The sequence below is a fragment of the Phocoena sinus genome, chromosome 10, assembly GCF_008692025.1.
Source record: "Phocoena sinus isolate mPhoSin1 chromosome 10, mPhoSin1.pri, whole genome shotgun sequence".
NCBI classification, from domain to species: Eukaryota; Metazoa; Chordata; class Mammalia; order Artiodactyla; family Phocoenidae; genus Phocoena; species Phocoena sinus.
The window spans coordinates 42,049,632-42,070,480 of NC_045772.1; the positions used below are offsets into that span (position 1 = coordinate 42,049,632).

Genomic DNA, 20,849 nt, shown 5'->3' on the forward strand with positions numbered 1-20,849 from the left:
ATACCAGGGCAGTGGTTCTCAACCAATGTCCTCTGCCCCCTCCCCAAGAGGGCATTTGGCACTGTCTGGAGACTTTTTGACTGTTACAGTGTGGAGGGAGGGGTGCTATTGGCATCTAGTGGCTGTAGGCATCCTACAACACCCAGGACAGCCCCCATAGGTAAGAATTACCCAGCCCCAAATGTCTACAGTGTGGAGTTTGAGAAGCTCTGCACTAGAGGAGGCTATTGCATTTGTGGCCTGAGGGAAAGCCTTGGTCACTGTCTTTCTTGAGTGTTCCACTTTCCCAAACATCAACTCTCAGGGATCCTCACTTCTGGCACAGAGGTCATCAGTCGGCCTAGAATGTGAACAAGATAAAGATGGCATTGTTTGTTTTTCTTTTCATCTAAAACAATAAATCAGCCTGTAGTTCAGGTATTAGGTCCCCTCGGTTGTCACTGCTGTCCCTGGGCTTTTCTGATACCGACAAATGTAATCCCAAGGCCCTTTGGCGCCCGGGTTTCTGGGTGGGTTTCTCCGCACCCCCTGCACCCCTTCGGCAGCGTGTGCAGCCGTGCCCCCCGATGGTGGGAAAGGCAAAACACTTGAGTAATGAGGCTTTTTTGGTAACGTCATTTATTTAATCTAGATGAGAAATTTTGCTCTTTAAGAACAGGAAGGTTGCGGATTCCCAGAAGCTGGAAATCGGGCCAGGGGATACTTGTCCACTGGGGAACTTAATCACGTTGAGTTTACTTATAAGGTTAAGGCAAGGGACGGTGTGGTGGAAACTCCCGATCTGGCCGGTTTTCTACTGCTGGAAACTCGACCTTGGACTGTTCCCTCCTAAAGGAGAATTGGCAACCGCGGTCGGAAGGGCACGTAGCAGGGCGGCGAGGGCTGTTTCCCGACGGGACAGTCCCGCCGTCCGGCCTCTCTGCAGGGCGAGGAAGCCTCCTTTCCCGACTCCGGTTAACCACTTCTAGAAACTGCGGGCTCCCGTTGCGAGCGAGAGGAGTAAAGTCGGCGGGAGCGGTCCCGCTACGTGGGAAGATGCTGGCCGCGCGGGAAGCAGCAGGAAGAGGCGGGATTCTGCCTTTGTCTCTCTGTCTCTACCACGGAGCCCGGCCGCGAGCAGCTCCCCCCTCCCGCCCTCCGAGCCGGTCCGGGAATCGGCCAGGCGCGGCGCGGCGCGGCGCAGCGCGGCGCCGCGAGGCGAGGCGGGGCGGGGCGCGGAGGAGTGGGGGCGGGCCACCCACTGGCCACGCCCACAGGGGGGCTTGAAAAGGTACCGGCGCTCCCTGCGTCCTGGCTCCCGGACTCCCGCCGCGCTCTCTCCGACTGCTTCTCGCTAGTTCTGCCCGCGGTGCGTGGTGCTGCTTGCGACTCGAGTGAGTAGGGAGGTGCGGACGTCTCCGCCGACCCCGGGGGTGGGGGTTCCCTCAGCCTCCTGGGATGCGGAGGCCGCCCTGCCGGCGCCCCCTCTCATATCCTCCGATGTCCCCATCTGGTCCCCCTAGCCATCCTCCTCACCCCTGCGCCCCGATCTCCACACACCTGCCCCGTTCCCCGTGGCCGCCTCAGCCCTGCTCTCGGATCCCGGGTCCGCTGCGCAGAGAAATAATCGTGCGCGACCTCCATCCCGGTTTCTCTGGGAGAGAGAGGTGGGATCGAGAGTTTCGCGGGGCTGCTAATCCGCCTTTTAGTAGCCTAGGGCCCCCTCCTCTAGTGGCGCGTTCTCTCTTCGCAAAGGGGAGGGCGGGATCCGAGTCTCGGGGTCTCCTGTGCCCCGAGTGTGCTGCACGCCGAGGGCGACCTTCCCAGCTGGTTCGGAGCCCTGGGGGTTGCTGAGGGGGCTCCCCCAGCCTGTCGAGCCCGAAATCCTTCCCCTGCTGCGGTACAGAGCTCCTGGTATCCCCATTGTTTGGTGGTCTCTGCCCACCGAGGGCTGAACCTTAAATGTTGAAGGCACAGCAGTGAAACGTCATATTGATCACTCCCAGCTTTTTCCGGAACTTTCTACCATTCAGGTACAAACCGGGAAAGCAAGAATGCTTGGTTGTAAATTCTGCAACAGGTCCTGCAAATCACGTCCTCGGTTCCAGAGCTCCACGTAGGCAGTCCCCGGGGTGGGGGGGCAGGGTGGGTTTTCTGAGTCAGGAGACACCCACGTCTGGTCTGCCCTGCCCGCCCCCCCCACCCAGCCAGGACGTTTGTAGAACGATATTTCTTTAAATGGTTACCCCAAATGTTCAACCTGTTTTATTTGCAGTCTGCAGACCAGACTTTTTCCTTTTCCTTTTCCTTTTATAAATACTTTTTATTTTGGGTAGTTTTTTTAACTCGGCAGTAAAAATGGTCTCTTTAGTTCTTAACTTTTCTAGTTAACCTGTTTTAAAACTCTACTTATAAAAAAATGCCAAGAATTCAAATAGGACAGCCACAGAATTGGCTATAATTTGACTCAAATTTTCAGGAAAGATGGGCAATGGATTCCTAAAGGGTGAGTTGCACATACGTTAAAAACTGCATACCATGGGCTCCCCTGGTGGCGCAGTGGTTGAGAGTCCGCCTGCCGCTGCAGGGGACGCGGGTTCGTGCCCCGGTCCGGGAGGATCCCACATGCCGCGGAGCGGCTGGGCCCGTGAGCCATGGCCGCTGAGCCTGCGAGTCCGGAGTCTGTGCTCTGCAACGGGAGAGGCCACAACAGTGAGAGGCCCGCGTACAGCATAAAAAAAAAAGAAAAAAAAAAAAAAAAAAAAAAAAAACTGCATACCAAACGAGAACAAATTTTATTAAGTCTTTTGTGGTCTCCCTCCACAGTCTCCTTGGTCATTGCCCTCTGAAGTTGACTGCCACTTATACTTTACCAATATTTCTCAAGGTTCTTTTTACCCTGGATTCGTTTCCTTTGCTCTTTCAGAGTGAAGTTAGGTAGACACGGGGGTCTGTATCCCATGAGTCTTTGAAATTCACAGTGCTTGGCTTGGGTGTCTTAAACACACCATTGGACCAGAGCCAATGTTGGTTAATTGAATGAATGAATGAAGGAATGAGTAAGATTGCAATTGTAGAGAAGAAAGATTTAATTGGACTCAAGCAACAGAAACATTAGCAGATTTGATCTACAGTTTCTATTATGAGTTTTTTTAATGGATTCCTCCAAATGTATTCACGAATATTGATTGATACTGGTATATGCCAAATACTGGGCTGAAAGCAGTACTCATTGGAGGTCTGTCCTGATGAAATTGCCAACTCACTTGGATTTTGAGGAAACTGTATTTTATACTAAAATAGCAAGAATGTTGGCATAGATTAGAGGGGGCAGTAATAAATGAGCTTTAGAAGCCTGGGTCCAGCCTTGACACCACCACTAAATGTGGACATCTGGGCCTCTAATTTTTCTTCTCTGTCAAAAATCAGGTAAATCAGATGAGCAGGGGAGAGCAAGCCCACAGCGGGAGAGGAGGCATAGCATGGTGAGAAGGACAGGACTGACCAGTTGGGCCCAAATTCACATCCCAGCTTCAGCAGCCACTGGTTTGATGACCTTAGGCAAGTTATTTTACTCTCTGGTCTCAGTTACCTCATCTTGTAAAATGGGTGTAATAGCACATACCTTGCAGGGGTTCTCGGAAGGCATGCTGTTCCTTGTATAAAACCCAGCCCAGTTTGGGAGAGGTTCCTTGTAATTAGACTCTGTTCTGCACTTTGTTGAATATAGGGGGAAACGGCTATCAGTGAAAGCCTCTTCCAGAAGATCGCTGACTCTGAACAGTATTGCCTAGGCCTTGCCTGGAGGCCAGCTTTCTTCCCTTTGCAGATATTCACAGGTTTCCTCAACTGTATCATTTCCTGGGCTGGTATTTGCACGGCATCCCTTGTGTTCTATTGGGTGGGGTTCCCTACACTTGGGGTCTTGATTACCTAGGATGGTAATACCTAACTTTTTTGTGTCATGGAACTTTTTGGCAGTCTGGTGAAGCCTCTGGACCCCTTCTCAAACTGTTTTTAGGTGCATAAAATAAAGTACATGGTACCAAGTTCAGTGATCCCCAGAATTTCAAGGAATCTGTGGACCCCAGGTTAAGAACCCTGACTGACTTACGGGAGTTTTCTCAAACTGGACTGTGGAGGAGCCAGGCACAAATTCTGATTATAAAAATTGTACATTTTAGTGTAAGTCTTAGAGGAAGAAGCAAAAGTATATTGTGAGTCATTTGCAAAGGATATCAGGTTCCTTGCTTTTTTGTTTGTACCAACAGTACTACTAATTGTCCTTGACTAATAAGAGGACACATACCATTTAATACATTAGGGCCATATGACTTCCCAGTTAGGTTTCATGGTGGCTTCTCCTCCAGAAGAGGAAAGCGAAGACAGAAGCAAATCTGCATACCTCCCACAGCAGGACAGAAAATACCCAATTTAAAAGAACTTGTGCTAGAGCCACATCAGTCACTACTGTATTTGTGTTGCTAGCAGTGTTTTAGTTTTAGTGAAACATCAGTCAAACTCAGTATAGTCTATTTGAATTTCTCTGGTATTTTTAAGTTGAATTGGTAATTGTGTTTTGGTTTTACAGTTATGAGCCACTTAATAATCTATACCTCAGCTTTCCCACCCATGCAGTGAGGATAATGATAATGCCTACCTCCGCTGTTATGAGGATTAAGTTCATATAAGTAGACTACTTAACATAGGTATAGTAAGCTTTACGTAAGTATTTCTAATTACTGTTATTTATCATGTGGTAGGCATGATTCGAAGTACTTTACATGTATTGTTCAGTCTCAAAACTGCCTTACGATATAAATAAGCAGTATCTCCGTTTTTAAAATGAGAAAACGAACAGATCAGATAACCAGCCTAAGATCTTTTGGCAAATAAACAGTAGTCTTGGCATATAAGTCTCAGTCTGACTCCATGTAAAAATCACACAAACATTAAATTGTTTGAATAATTGAATAGCTCGTAGTTTGCACAGATTGTGGCTATCTGAGGCTGGCAGGTGGAGGTCAGGGTGCCCGAGCTGAGAGCGCAGTTGTGTTCTAATGTGTGATTTGACAGCCTCCAAATCTGGGTCAAGGTGTCCTCCGAGTTGAAGACATGAGTGGCAACAGGATACAGAATTACTAATGAATGGTGAGGGTGAGGTACACAAAGGACAGCTTATTAGATAGAAGGGAGGCTTCCCCCAGTAGGAGGATGGACTTCGGTTGGCAGAGAGGACTGGTAGAGAGTACTTTGTGGTTGAAAGTAGCAGTTTGGGTATGCGATTAGCACATAGAGGACACTTGCTAACTGCTAGGTGGGTGGATGAAGACTGGCCAGAGAGGAAGGTGTTCCTGCGTGTAAGTTGATAGCTCAAGGATTGATCACGCTCAGGTGGTTTGAATGTTCTCGACCCTTCAATCAGATATGGGAGTTTGGGGGACAGCTTGTGGTTCTGGAGTCAGACATGAGTGGTTGAGCCTAGACCTGCATCTTTGGAGGTCAGTGACCTGAGCAAGTCCCTTAACCGCTGAACACTTGGTAACCATAATCCGGCCCGCTAGCGCTCCTGAAGGAAAAGGAAAACAATATTTGTGGAGTACAGGCTTCTGCCAGGTACTTTACGAATGTTATCTCGTTAACCAACCATCCTACGGCAGAGCGCTCATCCATTTCCAAGTTATAGCTGAAGACGTGGAGGCTCAGATGTTAAGGAACTTGGCCAAGATAACAGAGCTGGTAACTGACTTGCAAGCTTACATCTGTCTCATTCTGAGTTCCACACTCTTTCTCTTATCCCTGGAATGTCTTAGAGGTGGCGCGTGCACTGCAGTTTCTATGGCAGACATTATTAACCCCAATGATCTTTAATGTGGAACCTTGACTGGTCTCCAGAATCTTTTCCAACATAGTTCCAGGAACCCACTATCAATCAATCAATAAGATGAAACTGTTTTGGCATCGCTCCATCAATAGACCATACAGACTTCCCAAAGCCCCTTCTACACGCTTCTGTGATTTGGGTTACTTTGCTGTTATTTGTTTACATACTTCTACCACCAAAGTAGAACTCCCTGAGAAACAGGCACCCTTCCTTTACCCTTTTATCCTCAGCTCCCAACCCAGGATATGCCTTATAAGATGTTGAATTAATAGATTTATAGGAGAGCTTCATAAACAGTACAGCATTACAGTGTTTATTAGCTGCCCCTACCCTGGAAGAATTACTTGAGGTTCAGAAATGAAGTCGGGAGTTAGCTGGATGAGAGGGTGGGAGGGAGGGAGGTAGGTCAGTTTTCCTGATGTAGAGGGATTAGGGACATAATGAAGGAACGGATGGACTGAGGTGGGTAGGAGAAGATAAGTATTGATAACAAAGACTGAACATTGCTAAATACTGATGATAAAGGCGGCCAATAATTGAATGCCAACTGTAAGCATTTTCTCATCTCATTTTCTTAACAACTCTGAAAGAAAGGTTCTGCTACCCTTATTTTGCATATGAGGGAAATGAGGCTGTGTGGACTCCAAAATCCATCTTCTTAGTTCATCCTGAGGCCGAACTCTCTTGAAGACCAGCTTGAGGATTTACCTTTGGTAGAAGAAGCCAAATGGAACTTGGAGCCCATCACTAAGACACAGAGAGTCCTATCCTTGGCTCAGCGGTATTCACTCAGATAAGGGAAGTAGACTAAGCAGGTAGTTTGGGTTGCAGAAGAAAACCTTTCTAGAATGGGCATTGAGTGCAGCTTAATTTCCAATTAATTACAGCTCTCAAACTCTGGCCCCTTTAAAAATCATTGTAATTGGGGACAGTTACATATTCTTTAACAAGTGACCCCCTCTGGATGTGGCTCAAGATGAAACTGGTTTATAGTAGATTCTCCTTTTGGGAAGTTATAGCATAATAACAAAGATTCTGTATAATGACAAAGCCCTGCATGTAGTCATAAGATGTCAAATCTTCTGGAAGCATTTAGAATCTGGGTTTATAGACGGATTCACTCGGCATCAGACCAGTTAATTTAAATTACAAGCGGCGGCACATAGGCTCAAAATTCATGAGTTTGAGTCATTCAGATTCTAAAATAAGGCAGTCAGCGCAGCACAGGTGGGGAGAATGATCCCTGTGGTCATTGGTTATCTAGAGTATGAGCTAACTTTACCGCAAGGTGACTCAGATTTAGACTATAGTAATTTTCTTCTTGGGCTAAGTCTTACTGATTCTGGGTGGTGTCTTAGACTGGGGAGAAGCAGCAAAGAGAAACTGCATAGGTGTTTGGATGTAAACCAAGCTTTTTAATCCAACACGGTGGATAAATCCTAGTGCTGGAGCTCTTTCAGGCAATGAGAACCAAAGAACAAGACAAAAAAACTGAATTGGTCCATGTTTGGCCTCTTTTGCGAGGTGTATGTAACGTGGGGTTTTATTTCTCCTCTTAACCATTTTGTAAATTAATGCATAGGATCGGGGAAAGGCATGCAGCCCAGATTGCTCAGTGCAAATCCAGTTTGCTGTGATTAATGTCAGCTGTTGTGGAGTAGTGCAGCCAAGGGCTTGTGGGAAAAATGAAGCTTTGGGTTTTTGTGTGTATGTTTTTTTTTTTTAATACATGCATAGCAATGCTAGGAGTGACAGAAATGGAAGATGGTCCCATTTCCCTCTGCCAAATTCAGCAGACACGCATAGGGGTTCACCCTAAAAGTGTAAATTTGAACTTCATTTCTTAGTCCCCGCAAGTGCAACTGTTGTTATACTTGCAGTGCATTGTAATGTTCCAGAGAAAGGTTTATGAGTGACTAATCAGATAACTTTTTCCTTTACTGTTTGTTGCTCTGAGCTGTGTTCTATAGATGCTAGTCAGTGGGTTTCCTATAGGAGTACTGATGGCAGGATGGACCGCATGAGATGCCCCTCCCATCCTCAAGCCACCAGTTACTGGATGTCTGCCAAGGCGTTTATTTACTGTGTCTTATCTTCACAATATCTCTGTGAGGTAGGGAGAGCTACCTTTCCCCCCTTTTTTGCAGATAAGAAAATTAAGCCCAACATTGCACAACCATTGTAATAGTGAAGTTAACCCAGGTCTGTCTAAATCAGTGTCTTCCTCTATCTCTCCTTTCCTTCCTTCCTTCCCTCCTTTCCTTCCATTATGAAATATTTCAGACATACAAGATAGAGAATAACATAAGGAACACCCAACTACCCACTATCCTGCTTAAAAAATAAAACGTAAATCCATCTGAAGCTTTCTGAGGATACTCTATTACACCATTAGCCTGGCCCACAGAGAGGGTTATTCAGAAATCCTTAGGAAAGCCTTTAAACTGAGTGGAACTTTTAAAAAGGTAATGACTTGGAAATTTTACTGAGAATCCAAGAATGTGACAGAGAAGTAGGGCAGTGCTACCTTTGTCTTTATAAGCATAAGATCAAATTGGGAAGAGTAAAGACAAGTTGAAAAAGGAAGGATTCCTTAAAACAATAGAAATGAAATATTTTGACATATGCCAAGCACTCTGGTTGATGGTGTGGGAGAAGATAGAGCTGCGGTCCCCACCCACAAAGGAAGGAAGCTCTTAAAATGGTAAGCTGAAAAGGTATTGGATAGGTGTTTCCCGAAAAGATGACCTATTCACATTTGGCTGGCGTGGCAAGTACAGTAAGAATCAGACTTGACTTTACAAGGGGTGAATTCAACCCTGAATTACACAAGGAAAGGGAAGATATTCTTCCTTTTTTAAAAGTCCAAGTTGCTCTATCATAGAGAGAGAGTAACACAGAGTGATGAGTTAGTTTTTATTTGTTAAATGTTTTAGAGACAACCGAGGATAGTGTTTTTTTAAATGTTATTTAGAGACAACCGAGGATAGTGTTTGTCTTGATAGAAAGTCTGGCTCCTTATTGGTGATTGCTCCAAAGTAATTATGATACGGGCTGGTGGTACGATGACCCTTTCTAACATGATGAGAAATGCCTTGATGATAAAAGTATTTTAAAAGCCAGCTGGGCTGTTGATGGTTGGGATCTGATTTTAAGTCACTGTGATGTCATTACCTGCAAGTCTGGGTTTGCTGTTTGGTTTCCTCAGAAATCATGGGATACTTCCAGCAGACGTCTGTTGTATCTGTGAGCATTCCAGAACACGGGTAGCTTTGGAGCCATGGGGCAAAGTCAATATCATTAACTGCCCTCCAAACTCAAGCCAGTGCAGGCGCTGAAACCAAGTTTTGTGTCAGGTTCTATAGCCGGGCTCAAGTTTCACTGTGGATTTAAACAATGGAGCACCAGTCTCCAGGGACAGGAATAAGAGATTTATGCAACTACCAAAGAAAAGCTTGCAAGTATATTCCATTGTTGCTGGATATCGATCCTATATGGATGCCTTCACAGGAGCCTGGTAACGTTTGTGGACCCTAGAAATGACTCTGTTCCTGTCTGAACAAGGGAAACAGGCTTTTTGCAAGTTGAGGCCAACAACGTAGCGATAACTAGTCGTATCAGTCAGGTCTTTTTGTGTGTCGTTCCTGTTTGTTTCTAGGACCAGGGGCTCTATCTCCCAAGGCTTAAAAAGGGGAATTTATTGGCTCATATAATTGAAGAGCACAGGATACAACAAGGCGCGGCTAAAGACTATCTAAACTAGTCTCTGTTTTCCTTTGTGCTGGCTTCCTTCTTAGGTTCTTTCCTTCCAGACAGCTGCTAACAACTCCACTCCTGCACTGGCACAGTTCTAAACCCAAGGCCGGGTTTAACTTCCATTGAACTGGCTTGGGGTCCTGTGCCCATTCCTAAACCAGTCGCCATGGCAGGAGGGGGAATGCACTCATCTGACTGCAGTGATGCATCGCAGGTCCAGCCCTGGAATTGAGGGTAGAGTCACACCCTCTAAACTAGTGCTTCTCCAACTATCTGTGGCAAAGGACCATTCTTTTTATTTTAATTTCCAAATACACACTGATTATCCGACTGTCCTCTGTCCAACAGGACGAGCCCACTGATCATGCTCTTGATTGTTGTGGCATAAAATTGTAGAAAACTTTCTAAACGCTTCTCTGAATGTTGTCTTGAATTGGTAGCCAGCACAGTGGACTGTCACCAGGAGACCACATTTTAATAAGTACTTCTCTAAACCACGTGTGCCAAGAAAGAGATCGTGGCTGCCCTCGAGAAAATCTGGGGGAAGTATTACCAGAAGAGGCGCCAGAGAAGGCTGTGCCCCAGAAGGGTGCCCAACACAGTGGTTAATTCTGTCAATCTTTCTTGTGTAAAGGCCTCATCTCAGTGTTTAGGGAGTCATTGTGTTCTGGATTGTCGAAACGGTGTAGGATGGGCAAGTGGGATAGGAATTTTCTCCACCCTCCTTTTTATCTTAAGGACTGAAGATTCTTCAGCCTTTTGCTTAGCAGCTGTCCTTGTTCCTTTTTTTTTTCTAGCCAGACTTGAGTTAGTAAGGACATCTCAGCCTTCTTAGCTAGCTGTTGACTAGAGAGGCAGCAGCTCATCCAAGGAGACGCAACAGACAAGGGCTGCAAATGGCACTCAGCAAAGGGAAGTCTGGAAATGATGGTGGGGATGAAAGGAATTCTTCTACTGTGTTTTTAGATACCACTCAGGGCAGGTCTGACAAAACACGCTGTCTCTGCAGGACAACTTTCTGCACTGGCAAAGGCACTTGAGCACACTGGCCATTCAGAACTAGGCGCTGTAAACTGGGTCCAGGTATACCAGTTCATTGCGAAGGAGATTAGAGCACGTTGCCCTACATCACAGCAAGATAGCCAAGGACTTAAACTTCCGGTTCTATCCCCAGGCCACACTGCTCAGAGGTTATTCGGACACAGTAAACAAACAATTCATTTTGCCAGGAAGGCAACTTGGTAGCCTATTCTGTGTGGACGGACAGGCCCACCAGAGAGGGAAAACCAACTGTCGGCTGGACTTCAGGACACTGGGATTAGTGAAGCACAGAAACTTAAATGATAGCCATCTGGATGGGTGTTCGTTGTGGTTACTCCCAGGCTCCAGCCATGCAGTTGTGCTAGTCAGAGAAACAAGTGTTTATGCTATCATCTCTCATAACTTGAGCAGAAAATATACAGCTTAATCTTGCCGGGCCGTCCAGCACTTCCCTCCTCCCTAGAAGTGTGTCATAGCTCGTGTATGTTCTATGGTTAAGAATCTGGTGATGTTACAATGAATGAAACATGTAAAAACCTCCACCCAAGTGTAAGTTCTTCAGCTGGGCCTTAAACCAGTTCATTTCGACTGGAGGGCGGGCGTGGGCAGCGTTGGCCTTTCCACTCCCTACACTGCTTTCTCAGCTCCCGGGGGTGCTGGCGGCAGTCTGTTTTGTGCTTGGCGACCTGCACTGTGGTACTAAACGCAGGTCCTTTGTCCTGTAGGAGAAAAAAACCTGTGCACAACAAGCCCGTTTCCTAGTGAGGGCTGTGATTTGGGAGGTGAGACGAGGTTACTTTGGAGGAACGCAGGTCTTTTACAGATGTGGTCAGGGCAGGTTATGAAGAAACCAACGCTGTCTGCTGTCCCCTGGTGTAAAAAGCCCTCCAGGGGGCGTGTGAGACGTCTCGTACAGTAGGGGCCCGTCCTAACGATTCTGTCTTCCTGCAGGATGCCCGTCTGGGGAGGTGGCAACAAGTGCGGGGCCTGTGGGAGGACTGTGTACCACGCAGAGGAGGTGCAGTGCGATGGCCGGAGCTTCCACCGCTGCTGCTTCCTGTGCAGTGAGTCTCCCCCCGCGCTCGCGTGGACACAACTCGTGTGTCAGAAGCTTCAGTTCACCGATTTCAGGAAGAAACTGGTTTTGTTAACAAGGATGATTTTAGCAGCCCCGTGGTTTCTGCCTGTCTGTCCCCATGGATAGTGCAAGCGCTCAGCCTCACAGCAAGGACAGCAGGGGCGACCCAGACCCTTGGCCTCTGGGTCCCCGTAGCGCTTCGCCTCCACTTGGCACCCCCTGTACTTTATCTGTTGTCACGTCTGTCTCCCCCGCTTCACCGAGACCTCGGGGTTGTTTATAGTCTGGCACCCGGCACAGTTCCTGGCACATCCCAGGGGCTTGGCTCCGATTCCTGAACGAACGGCTCACTCCCCATCCGCCCCAGCTTTCTCATTCTGGCGGCGCTCCTTCTCTTTGAAACCTAACTGGCTGGTTTCTCGCCACACTGTTAGGTGAAATTCACATGTCTAGAAGTTCAAATTCTGTCTTCTCTAGTAGTAGTGAATATTCAGAGTTATTTCTTGTTATTGATGTCCTAAATTTGAGGGAAAGGAACGTAGGATATGAAAATCCCACAGAAGCAGGTGGGGAATTACTGTTGTTTATAGAGAGAGAATTACCGGAGTGGCTGGTACAGACGGGAGGCAGACCACGAACCAGCACGTGGGCGTCTGCTCCAGTGATGGTCAGTACCTGATAATGAGAGAAAGGGAACAGGAGAGAAGCCCCCTCTCCCCGGCAGATTCCTTCTTAGGACAACCAAGTCTTCAGTCTTTAAACAGGAGAGTAGCTGCTTCAGGAAGCTCAACATTAATCAGCTTCTGATTCAAATGACAAAATTTTCTTGAACGCAGGATTTGTTACGTGAGGAACCCACCCGTCTGTGCAGCTCTCCGCTATATCTAGAGTACTGTGCAGTGAAAATTACTGTTAGAAACTGCCTATGTTAAAAAGAAGTCTGGTTACGCTAAGGAATAATCTTCAGAAAGAGTTTCCCTCACAAATTTTAGTTGTCCTTCTCCTTCTAGGCACCAGCATTTAAGGTGTCTGGACCTTTTTATACAGCAACTGCTTTGCAGACGACCAGAAACAGACAACAGAGAGTTGCAGTTACGAAGAATACAAATACAACATATGAATGTTTGCTATGTACGCCTCCATAATAGCTAGCATTTCTCAGATTTGGTTTAACCATTTCTTCTCTTAGAAGTTAATTTTTTTTAAAGGAATCCATATTTTTCAGCAGCTTTGTAACCAAGAGAGTATGTGAACGAAGAGGAAATGTAAATACGTGAGAAATTGTTCTTAGTTTCCTCTAGGTTAAACCAGGATGTCTACACTGTAATCAAGTCAGTGTTTATTAAATGTCAAGGTCTTTACTGGTCATCTTTATTACTCCTTCCTAATACGTGCCTCTGCTGACTAAAGCCTTTTAAGGAAATAATTCAGAGTAGTTTGCAGACCTTAGGAGAATTTTACTGCAGAGAATACGGACGAGGCCTAGGGGGAAAGGGGTGGTTCTCTAGTCAAAATCTCATACATTTAAACTTGCTCTGGTTAATAAATATGTGTTTAAAACCAGTTTTTCTATTTAATCTGTCTGTTAAGGGTGTTTGTTCTTCAGCAGTGTACGGTTTTAGGTTAACTTTAAGCAGATATATTTCAGTACTTGAACCTCAACAGCAAGGTTCAAAGTAGATGATGTCATTTCTGTTCTACCAGAGAAGACTTCAGTCTAAGATAATAGAAACTTCGTCATTTAACTCTACTCTGAAGCAGCCAGCTAGTCGCATTTCCCTGCCCTTCTTTCTGTCCTTCCTCTTTTTGTTTCTCCCTCTCTTTTAAATAAGGGGCGGGGGGAATCCCCTTTTCTACTGCACTAATCTTGGGTTTCCTGCTGCCCCATTGTGCTTCCAGTGAGCTCTCTCACAAGTCTTTTTTTTCTCAAGCTTAATTGAAGTCTTAGAAAGTGAAATAATGTCTGGATAAAACATGATGACATTTGGCAGTTTTATGAAGTGGGATACGTGGAAATGTGGTAAGAAATCCATCAAGAAAGAATGTGCTCTCCTTTGGGACTGAAGGGAAAACAAATGCAGACTTTAAACCACTTGACGATTTTCAGACATACTTATCACTGCTGGAGAAGCCGGTGGCGAGATGAAAGAAGACTGCTTTTTCCCTTCTGGACTACTGATGAAGACTAGAATTCTGGGTTTAAAACAGTTTTTATCCCTGGGGGTGCTTTTGGGGGAGGAGGGTCTGCAGAGGCAGCTTGCCCAAGGCGCTCCTACCCTTGTGTTCTTTAATACTTGGATGAAGGGGATGAAAAAGATTGAGCGTTCCGCAAAGTGCTAGTTTTGTTCCTTTTGTTCGTGTAATTATAGACATCTTGGAAACTTCTCTCCCTCTTGTCTGGGGGGCAGATCCTACTAAAAAGTTTGAGGCTTCAGGATGTTAAAATTCTAATGTATTTCTGAAATGACCATCGTATCCATGGAGGAATGCAAATTGTCCTCACAGGTAGCGAGCCGTCCAGGTGCTCTCCAGTGGCTTTTGGGAACCAGAGAATAAACTAGGAATGTGAGAGAGCCTGTGCCTTTACCTCTTCTAGGCCCTGTGTCAGCCCCACCATTGTTCTAAGGAAAAAGGCAATCTTTGGCATATTTTTAAAGTCTAACTTCTTCCCCCTCAGTGGTTTGCAGGAAAAATTTAGATAGTACAACTGTGGCAATTCACGATGACGAGATCTACTGCAAATCCTGCTATGGAAAGAAGTACGGGCCGAAAGGCTACGGGTACGGCCAGGGCGCGGGCACACTCAACATGGACCGGGGCGAGAGGCTGGGCATCAAGCCCGAGAGGTGAGTCAAGACCACGTGACCTTCAGGAAGGCATGGTGGCAATTCATGTTGCTTGGTGAACGGGAATCTGGGAGTTTCCAGATTTTTAGCTTGAAAGAATCAAAGACAATGACTCAGATTTTCTAGTATAAACTAATGACCCTTCTTTAAGCTTGAAATAATGGACAGTTTGGGACCTGGCAAAGTTCTTATTGATTATTGCAGTGATTTCCAGTCCCGATTTTTGGCATTATGAGGTGTATCAAGGAGTTATGATGTTGTCAAAAGCAAGTGGTTTAAATTTACTTCCATTTCACAGCACTTCAAAGACCAGACATCATGAAATCAAATGATGGAGAAATGTAGCATCAGAATCATGAGATGCATTTCTCGTGTGCAGTTAAGCAGTCAATGAAAATTCCTGTCAGCCCTTCCATGTAAGAGCGTTTCCTCACCAAGAAATTACTTTTCTCTAGCTTACAATTCTTACTTAAAAATGGAAATTATTTCCTGTATTTGATTCCACGAGGTTAGTGTTACTAAATTTTAAAGGTTTCGGTACCAAAGTAAAGTGCTAAATCTGCCAAGCTTCACTTAGTAATTCATGTTGAGACATGATTTCTTCACGTGGAATTTAATTCCTGTTCTTGACTAATTCCCTCATTTGAACTTCACATTTTCCTCAACCATTTTATATTGAAGAGGCCAAAACTGTGTAATACTCCAATAAGATGGCCTTTCCTTGGACAAGGCCATTAATTGTGCCCTTACTGTAGACTGGACACCGTGCAATAATATATGGTAGCTCATGTAATCCTCACAACCCTATAAGGTAGGGTTTCCTATCTTAATCAAGAACAAAGTGAGACAGTGAGAATTAAGTGATTTGCCTAAAGTCACACTGCTAGTTAATGGTAGAGCCTGGAACTTAACCCAGTGTAACTCCAAAGCTTATGATCTTAAGCACAGTGCATTATGGTATGCCTGAAATAACGTCTGCTGAACATTTAATGTTCATTCTATATAATCCTCACAGTAACTCTGAGTTGAGTTACTTTGTCCCTACCTTATAGATAGGACACTAAGGCTCAGCTCACACAGGTAAGTGGCAGAGCCAGGATTTGAACTTTTGTCCTTTTGACCCGCATACTTGTGCGCTGTCCTGCATCGAGGCCCACCTCTCTGTTCTCTTCTTTCTTCCACACTCACTTTCTGAGCTGTGGTGCCTTGCTGGGCATCGGTTGTACGAGGGCTGACGCATTCATTGCTGCATGCCATCACTTGCAGGACCCCAGCTTACCTCTGACTTTGTTAAAGTTCATTGTTCTTGTTCTGCTCTCCCTTTCCAACTTGTTAAAATCTATTCTTGTTTCCCAAGATTTTATTTCAAACACATAAACCTGTACACATTCCCCCCAAACAAAACTCATCCATGACCCCAAAAGTAAGTCAGCAATTGTGGCCATGGGTTAAAGTCACAAAGACCAATGGCCCCTCCTCTTTACCTACTCCTGCTTCTCCATATTCTCCAATAATTAGCCAACCTTCTATGCTGGCCTGTGTTGATCTGTGTCCTTGCCTCTTCCCCTTCTTAGCCTGGCCACATGTTACTCATCCTGCAGGACCAGGTGTAGGGATTTCCTTTTCCAGAAGCCCCTCTTAATGACTACTCTGGGAGTACCTGCAGTCTGGACTGCCCTTATGGCACATGGTCATCGTGAAAGTTACGGGGACCAAACAGCTTCGTGGGGATCTCTTGAAGAGGCACCACTGAGTGGGCAGAAACATCTTCCTTGAGGCAGACCTGCATTTTTTAGTTCAGGCTCACCAATTTACTAATTCTCTAGCCCTTCAGCAAGTTATTTAAATGTAAGCCCCTATTTCCTCATCTGTCATATGAGGTAGCAATTAACCATGGCTTCTGAGGTTGCTGGAAGGGAGGTGGGAGATAATCCATATAAAGTTCTTCTTAATATGATTGGCAGATTTGGGAATTTTTCTTGGAAAACTCCTAACTGCAAGTGTTGGATATCATTGTGAATAGCTTTTAAAGATCACTTTTAAAAGTAAGTACAGGTGTCCCTTGGTATCCATGGGGGATTGGTTCCAGGACACCCCACGGATATAAAATCTAAGCATGCAAGTGCTATGTAAATAGTTGCTGGCGTGTGGCAAATGCAGGTTTTCCTCTTTGGAACTTTCCAGAATTTTCTCGAATATTTTTGATCCGAGGTCGGGTGAATCTGTGGATGCACAACTTGTGGATAAAGAGGGCTGACTATATATACAGTGGGTTGTGGAGATTTTTTTAAAAATATGCCCATATTAGGGACAATGGAAAATTCGGTCCTGTGAATTAGTACTGGGAATTGGTATTTGTTGCTTAGAATAAAATTTCCAGTGGACACATCAAATATGATTCAAGAAATGCTGTATATTAAACAACTTAGGTAGAAGTGCAGAAAACCATTAAATGACTAAAAAATGGATATAGTGGAGATGAAGATATTAAAGATACATGTAAAGTTTGAATAAACTTTATGAAAAGGCAGTATTCCTAAATTAACACTTTATTTTAAATATGTATGTAACCTATTTAATAAAATATAACTAGGATAAAATTGTTTTCCTAGTAGGAAAAATCGACACTTAGCTACCCTTTGCAGAGTGCTAACTCTTGTTGTCACATCTTATCTGCTCAACCTACTTGTAAGGCTTTAGGAAAGCCTTTAAATCTTTTCAGAGCCCAGAATGGTGTTCTGCATGGTAGGTACATCTACATACTGAATGGAAAAAAATTACAGAAAGTGACAGGAAAACAAGGTTTACCTAGTGACCTGTAAATTCTGACAAAAACAGTATATTATACAGAGAAAAAGTAAAGATAAACAGATCACAGAGTAATAGGCAAACTTTCTAAAATATTTTCCCATGAAAAATGTAATTTATTCATACCTTCCCCTAATATATTGGGGAATTAAGTAATCTGTAAAACATACTTAATTTTCCTAGTTACTGCCTAAGTCAGCTGACCTATGTGCAGAACGTAACTGCTTAAGTTACTACTGATTTTTTTCTATCTTCTGTGAAGTAAAAAGCTAGCTGTGATTCCAGTGGTAATATGAATAATAATAATAATGATATGAATGTGGGGTGAAAATATGTGCTATGGTAGGTTTTCATAAAACACAGCATAATTGTTTAGTGGAGAGGTTAGCACTGGGGATTCAATGAATTCTGATTTTAGATTCAGAGGGACAGACATTTAAGTTTGGAGCCTTGTCTGTCTTTTTGTAACAATAATGAGCCCATAAATAGGTTAAAATAATAACTGGTCAGCCCCTGAGATTTATTTCTTCCTCCTTCTTTCCCCTGTACTGGCCTGTGGAGGCCTCCAGCCAAGGGACAGTATAGCAATTAAGTCCCAGAGTGCCATTGTGTCTGCCTTGTAAGGCTTATAAGGCCCTTTGGAAAATCTTGCCTAATTCCTTTTCTCCCCTTTCCACAAGTGTTCAACCTCACAGGCCTACGACAAATCCAAACACTTCTAAATTTGCTCAGAAATACGGAGGTGCTGAGAAGTGTTCCAGATGTGGGGATTCTGTGTACGCTGCCGAGAAGATCATTGGAGCTGGAAAGGTAAAGTGCCGTCTTGAGCTAATAGCAGCGGATGACTACTCTCCACTACCCTTCTCCCACAGGCCCCTCTGCAGCCCACTCAGGTGCTCTGCCTTATAAATAAATGCTTGAATTAAACTTTTTCTTAATTGAATTTCCATCTGAATCATTAATTTTTTGAAGTGATGCCGTTATCTGACAAATCACATCTGTGTTTAAAAGAACCTTGTTTTCATAGGGGGCGCTCCTGAAGGTGTTAACTGTCAAGGGCAGACTTAACAAACCTGGACTCTGCAGGTTCTTCAGTGTAGTGAAAGGGAAAAAAACCCCAAAAAAGCAGTGACTTAAGGCACCTGATGCTAATTTGGTTTGAAGAAGTTGCTTAACCACTTCACCTCTTTGAGCTGCAGTGTTCTCAACCGTAGAGGAGGCGGTCTTCAAAGGAGCACACAGGGCTTGCGGCGAGGTTTCAGACAGCTCTTAGGGAAACGGCCCTTCCGTGGCACAGCTCCCGGTCCGGTCCGTGTCTTCTGTGGATGAAGTCTGAACTCAGCCCTTTTGCAGGCAACCAAGAATGTAGAGGGTCCAGTTTCAGCCTTCTAGTTGGGGCTGACCCACAGTAGTCAGGACTCTGTTTTGGGTTGATCTTCCTGAGCCACTGTGCCACAGCATCTAAACTTACTCATTCCTCTCTTCCAGCCCTGGCACAAAAACTGCTTCCGATGTGCCAAGTGTGGGAAGAGTCTTGAGTCAACAACTCTGACTGAGAAAGAAGGTGAAATCTATTGTAAAGGTAAAATTAACTTCAGTTGTTGGTGTCCATATGGGTATCTCACACTGGCTGTTAGTGAAGGAAATGTCACTAGCAGGGGAAAAAAAAAAAAAGGACAAAAAGCAGTCTGAAAATGGGGAAAAGCTGGGATAGTGCCACTGGGTATCTGAAAATAAAAGATCTAGAGATGCTTACAGATGACAGAAAAACCACAGAACATTTTTGATGATGCAGTAAGTTAAGTTCCTAGTCATTTAAAACTCCCCTACAAATAAAAACAAACAATAGTCTTCTTTCAGCTTAATGTTTTAAGCAAAGCATATGAATATATGAAGGTCACAGACAAATATATAACTTGTCTGGCCCGATTTGCATACTTGTAACTCAGCTGGGACCACGAGCTGAACACTAGGGAACCAGAAGACTCGGACTCACCTTTGCAGCTTTAACGTAGTTACCACATGGCACATTTTACACCTTAAATAAGTTGAACTCTTCTTGGCATAGCCAACAGCTTTTTCAATTTACGGATGTCTGTTGATACATCAGTCTTAAGCAATGCTGGCAAAGCTTAATGGACTTGCACTAACTCTTCCCTTTTCTTTTGTAGGATGCTATGCGAAAAACTTTGGGCCCAAGGGATTTGGCTATGGCCAAGGGGCAGGAGCCCTTGTTCATGCTCAGTAGAGGCGCAAACCCAGAACCCAGATAATTTAGGCACAGATAATCTAACACTAAACTGCTGTGAAATTCTACCAGTACTTAAGTACTGTATGTTGCCCTGTACTTGGCTAGGCCAGCTGACTAGTAGGAAGAGAGCACTGTATCTTTTCGCTTTATTCATCAGCATTTCAAGAACCATTTCTTTTACATTTTAAATAAAACTTCAGCTTAATTTAGTGTTCAGTGTCTTTCAATTAACGTTTTGGAGGAGTGCTGTGATGTTGGTTAGTGGTAAATCATCTGGGTCCCCACCTTCATTTTTATTGGTTAAAGAGAGTCCACCCCATTAAGCAGTTGACTCACCAGGTTAATGTTTGCATTACAGCTGTTGGAAAAGATGGCTCTCTCTAAGCTGGCAAGTGTGCCTCCAGAGTGAGGGTTGCTAGGCAACAGGTCCCGCCATTGCGGCTCTTCAGAGCTGGCAATTAATTCAGCAGTGCAGAACTCCTGCCTGCCTGCCCCACTCTAGCTCAGCGGTTGCTCTTCTCTTGCTGGGAGCAGTTTCCTAAAGCATGGCTCCTGGACAACCTGCACTAGAGTCACCTGGGAGTATTACAAAGCAGATTCCTAGGCCCCAGAGAAGCAGAATCTCTAGGGGTGGAGCCACAGAAGCCTTCCTAACAAGCTTCTCAGAAAGGTACGCTGACCCAGGGTAGGCACACTGTTAAAACACTTAAAAATTCTTTCGATTTATCTCGATCTAAAGATAATTATAAACAGCTACCTACAGACAACTATAGAATCTGAGGCTCAGTGTGACTTTTTAAAGACTCCCCACTCTCATCTGATAGTGAATTACTAATCCTAGAAACTGGGTTGAGGATTTGTGTTTTTCTCACAAATCTCAATTCTGCAAAATTAGCAAATGCTGCATTGTCCTGGCATATTCAGCTGGCTCAGGGAGAAAAGGAATATCAGACTATATAAGGTATATTTTCATTATTTCTCCAGAAACTTTTAGTTCATTACCAGACTCAATCCAACCCTTTATTTTTCAGCGGCAGGGTGTGATATTAGTCTGTAATGTGTATTTGTAAAGTTGAACCAGCCTAATCTATGAATACATCTTAATCTTATATGACCTCAAAAGAAAAAAAAAAAAAAAAAGCAGAAACGTGGTAGGAAAAGGTCAGTTGACGGTGTACCAGGTGAAAGAATTCATGGTTATTTATA

General features: G+C 44.6%; 1 protein-coding gene across 4 annotated transcripts; it reads left to right on the forward strand.

The window, feature by feature from the left end:
* Positions 1 to 1,237: 1,237 nt before the first annotated feature.
* On the forward strand, positions 1,238 to 19,852 carry CSRP2 (cysteine and glycine rich protein 2). Of its 4 annotated transcripts, none has more exons than XM_032646695.1 (6): positions 1,238 to 1,373; positions 11,612 to 11,724; positions 14,416 to 14,584; positions 18,073 to 18,202; positions 18,881 to 18,974; positions 19,564 to 19,852. In XM_032646695.1, exons 2-6 carry the CDS (start codon positions 11,613 to 11,615, stop codon positions 19,638 to 19,640), a joined length of 582 nt encoding a protein of 193 aa, XP_032502586.1. In that variant the 5' UTR covers positions 1,238 to 1,373; position 11,612; the 3' UTR covers positions 19,641 to 19,852. The 4 variants fall into 4 exon arrangements, with proteins under 4 accessions (XP_032502586.1, XP_032502589.1, XP_032502587.1 ...); XM_032646698.1 differs by having other exon boundaries at positions 1,249 to 1,348; XM_032646696.1 differs by having other exon boundaries at positions 1,293 to 1,385.
* The last annotated feature ends 997 nt before the right edge of the window (positions 19,853 to 20,849 follow it).